General features: G+C 39.5%; 1 protein-coding gene across 1 annotated transcript in view; it reads left to right on the forward strand.

Moving 5' to 3' along the window:
- Nucleotides 1–3,128, forward strand: part of RNASEL (ribonuclease L (2',5'-oligoisoadenylate synthetase-dependent)) — a 16,117-nt gene extending 12,989 nt beyond the window's left edge. The window contains exons 6-7 of the mRNA XM_011942117.1: nt 366–499; nt 1,175–3,128. Of these exons, the coding sequence (XP_011797507.1) occupies nt 366–499; nt 1,175–1,316 (276 nt within the window). The 3' untranslated portion in view covers nt 1,317–3,128. The remainder of the gene's footprint in view (nt 1–365; nt 500–1,174) is intronic.
- Nucleotides 3,129–3,689: the final 561 nt, after the last annotated feature.

Raw genomic sequence — 3,689 nt, forward strand, 5'->3', positions numbered from 1 at the left:
TAGCTGGGATTACAGGCGGCGCCACCATGCCCAGCTAATTTTTGTATTTTTAGTAGAAATGAGGTTTCACTATGTTGGCCAGGCTGGTCTCAAACTCCTGACCTCAGGTAATCTGCCCATTTCGACCTCTCAAAGTGCTGGGACTACAGATGTGAGCCACCGCGCCTGGCCCAGACACAATTATAGTTAGCATTTTGGTATACAGCATTTACTTCCCTTTTAAAATTATTTTGCTTTATTAATTAGTTGGTAATTATAGAATATATGAATATATTCAAATTTATATTTTGCCTTTTGGTATGAATATTCCACCAGGATTTATTTTGTGTTGCTACCACATTTTTGTGTGTGTGTGTTTTTTTTAGGTTAATGAAGATGTTATGAAAAAAATGAATGAGTTTTATAAAAAAACAGGCAATTTCTACCAGAACACTGTGGGTGATCTGCTAAAGTTCATCCGGAATTTGGGAGAACACATTGATGAAGAAAAGCATAAAAAGTAAGTATTGCTTTCATTCCTACAAATTATATGTGAAATGAGAACAATTTAAAAAATCCAATTCTAAGTTTATATCTATGATGAAAAAAAGAAAATTTATTTTGATGAAAGAAAAGTAATTCCTTCCCTCTGTGTGTAAAAGGGCTATCACTGTGGCCTTACAATTAATGAGGGACATGTCCAGCAGGCTTTCGTCTTCTTTGTTATTTTTTTGTTGGATAAGTGGTAAAACAAATTGAACAGGAGCTAGTGACTCCCTTCTGTGAAGTAACACAGGAGACTGGACGGCTAGATAAAGTGAATGTAGAGTTACATACGTCTAAAAATAGCCCACATTAGTTAGATCAACTTTTGCTGACAAAAATGTTAGCTGCAAACTCACAAAAAAGTCTCGCAGTTCAGGGCTCTTCTAGATTTTGGAATTATAGGTAGAGGATTGTGGCATTGCACTATTTCCATTTTATGAATGAACAATCTAAAGTGCAGAAAGATTGTGGCCAAAGGTTGTACAATTAGTTGAAGAGTCAGGGGAGGAGTCTTGCTCTGTCAGATTCCAAAGTCTTTATTCATTCTGCAATAGAAATCAAGCGAGCAGAGATCTTCAGGGCCATATGCTGTGAAGTGGGGAAGAATAATTTGGGGCAAGCATGCTGAACCATCTGTGTTTTATTTCAGGATGAAATTAAAAATTGGAGACCCTTCCCGGTATTTTCAGAAGACATTTCCAGATCTGGTGATCTATGTCTATACAAAACTACAGAACACAGAATATAGAAAGCATTTCCCCCAAACCCACAGTTCAAACAAGCCTCAGTGAGATGGAGCTGGTGGGGCCAGTGGGTTGGCCAGCCCTGGGTGCTGATGAACTGATTTGTTGGAGTTCAGGGAACTACTTATTGCTGTAGAGTCCTTGGCAAGTCACAACGTTCTGGGCCTTTTAACTCACCAGGTTGCTTGTGAGGGATGAGTTGCATAGCTGATATGTCAATCCCTGGCATTGTGTATTCCCTATGTCTATAACAAAAGCAGTATATGCCCAGACTACACTAGTCCATAAGCTTTACCCACTAACTGGGACGACATTCTGCTAAGATTCCTTTTGTCAATTGCACCAAAAGAATGAGTGCCTTGACCCCTAGTGCTGCATATGTTACAATTCTCTCATTTAATTTTCCCCATGCCATGATCTTGCAACACAGGGATTATCATCCCCATTTAAGAACTGAGGACTCTGAGACTCAGAGAGTGTGAGCTACTGGCCCAAGATTATTCAATTTATACCTAGCACTTTATAAATGGACATGGTGTTATTGGTACCTCTCATTTGGGCACCTTAAAACTTAACTATCCTTCCAGGGCTCTTCCAGATGAGTCCCAAAACATATATAGGGGCTCCAGGAAGCTCATTCACTCGTTCATTCATTCAGTATTTATTGAGCATCTAGTATAAGTCTGGGCACTAGGTGTATGAATTCCACTCCTTCCAGAACCAACTGCATTGGTTTTCCATGACCTTAGGCAGTAGTTCTCAACTAGGGGGCAATTTTGCACTGCAGAGAGCATTTAGCAGTGTCTGAAGAAGTTTTTGGTGTCATAGCTTTGTGGGGCGCATGCTATGGCATTTAGTGAGTCAAGACCAGGGATGCTGCCAAACCTAACTTGCACAGGAGAGCCCCTGCAACAAAGAATTATCCAGACCAAATATCAATGGTACTGAGGTTGAGAAAGTCTGCCTTAAGGGGTTGGGATGCTTTTGAACTATCTTAGGGCCCAGGACTGTGGAGTGTGTGGACCACCCCGCAGAGGAGGGACTCAGATTTGTTTACTCTTGCTGGATCTGTAGCGATGGAGTTCCTTCTGGTGTCAGCCCCTCAGGAGGCTCCCAGGCCTCCCTCACTTCCCATACCCAGTCTAGGAGCTCTTTCTGGCTCCCAAGCACCCAGAGCTTTCCTCCGCCTTTTAGTTTTGGTTCCTCCACTGGAATGTAGGCTCCTTACGGGTGATGGCTATCTTTTCTTGACTTTGTATCTTCACTGCCAAGCAAAAAGTCTGCCAAGTGGGAATGTTCAATAAATATGCATTGAATAATGAATGAACCATCTTCGTACATGAATAATAATACTGTCTTACATTTTCTGGTGCTTTATAATGTATACATTACATCTGCATATTTTATTTTATTTAATTTTCAAAACAATCCTTTAAGGTCAACATTGTTATCCTTATTTTGCTAATGAGGAAACTAAGGTTAGAAACATTTTGATTTCCTCTAGGACATATAGCTAGGAAGTGTTACTATCTTGATTTGAACAAATTTTTTGGTGCTAAGTCTGATGTTCTTTCCATGAATCATTGTGGTGGTTTAGATGGAGCTTTGTAATGGGAATAAAACAGTACCTTAGGTTCTTTCTGAAAAGGAGGTATCTAGCAATGGATAAATAGATATCGCCAAATGAAATTTAATGTTGGTTAGGAACAGATTTAAGGCTTAAAAAATATTTTATGAGCAGCAAGATTGCTTTAACTTTTAAAATGAAGCTTTGGTTGTCTGATTTGTAATGAGCACCTGGATATGTCAATCAAAATGCCCATTTGTGAAGCTTACTCAATAAAACTTTAAATCATCTTATTTAGTCTGATTTTCTTTAAGTGACATTTCCACTTTAGGGAGTGGGTGATATCTACAATAGGAAATATTCACTAAGTAATTCCTGGGTAAGTTTTAAGAGAGGACATCCTGCTGTCTGAAAATGGGAAAAGGAGTTATTTTTGACTCTCTAGTAATTCTGGAACAATGTGGGCCTAGCATGTAGCTAGAGAAAGGAGGAAATGATCATTTTCCCTCTGCTTGAGTTCTCTGAGAGTTTCTGTTGACACTCTGCAAACATTTCTCATTCAGTTGTCATCACCACAAATGTTTCACTGAGCATGTAGTTCATATCAGGTCCTGTGTTAGGCAGGCTGATTCTGTACTCTTGCTCGGGGGTAGAAACGCTCTCCCCATATGTTTTACTCAGCAGTTGGTGGCATTTACGTGTCTCTCCAATAGACTTGAGAGGGCAGAGGTCATATCCCAGTTCCTCAAATAGTTCCTGGTATGTTATAAGTATGTAGTGTGTTTAAGTTATAAGATACTCCTTGAATTCATAGGTTGAGAAGAACGTTTAACATTTGATTTTTAGTGGGTCTT

The sequence above is a fragment of the Colobus angolensis genome, unplaced genomic scaffold (genome assembly GCF_000951035.1).
Source record: "Colobus angolensis palliatus isolate OR3802 unplaced genomic scaffold, Cang.pa_1.0 Scaffold206, whole genome shotgun sequence".
In the NCBI taxonomy this organism is placed as follows: Eukaryota; Metazoa; Chordata; class Mammalia; order Primates; family Cercopithecidae; genus Colobus; species Colobus angolensis.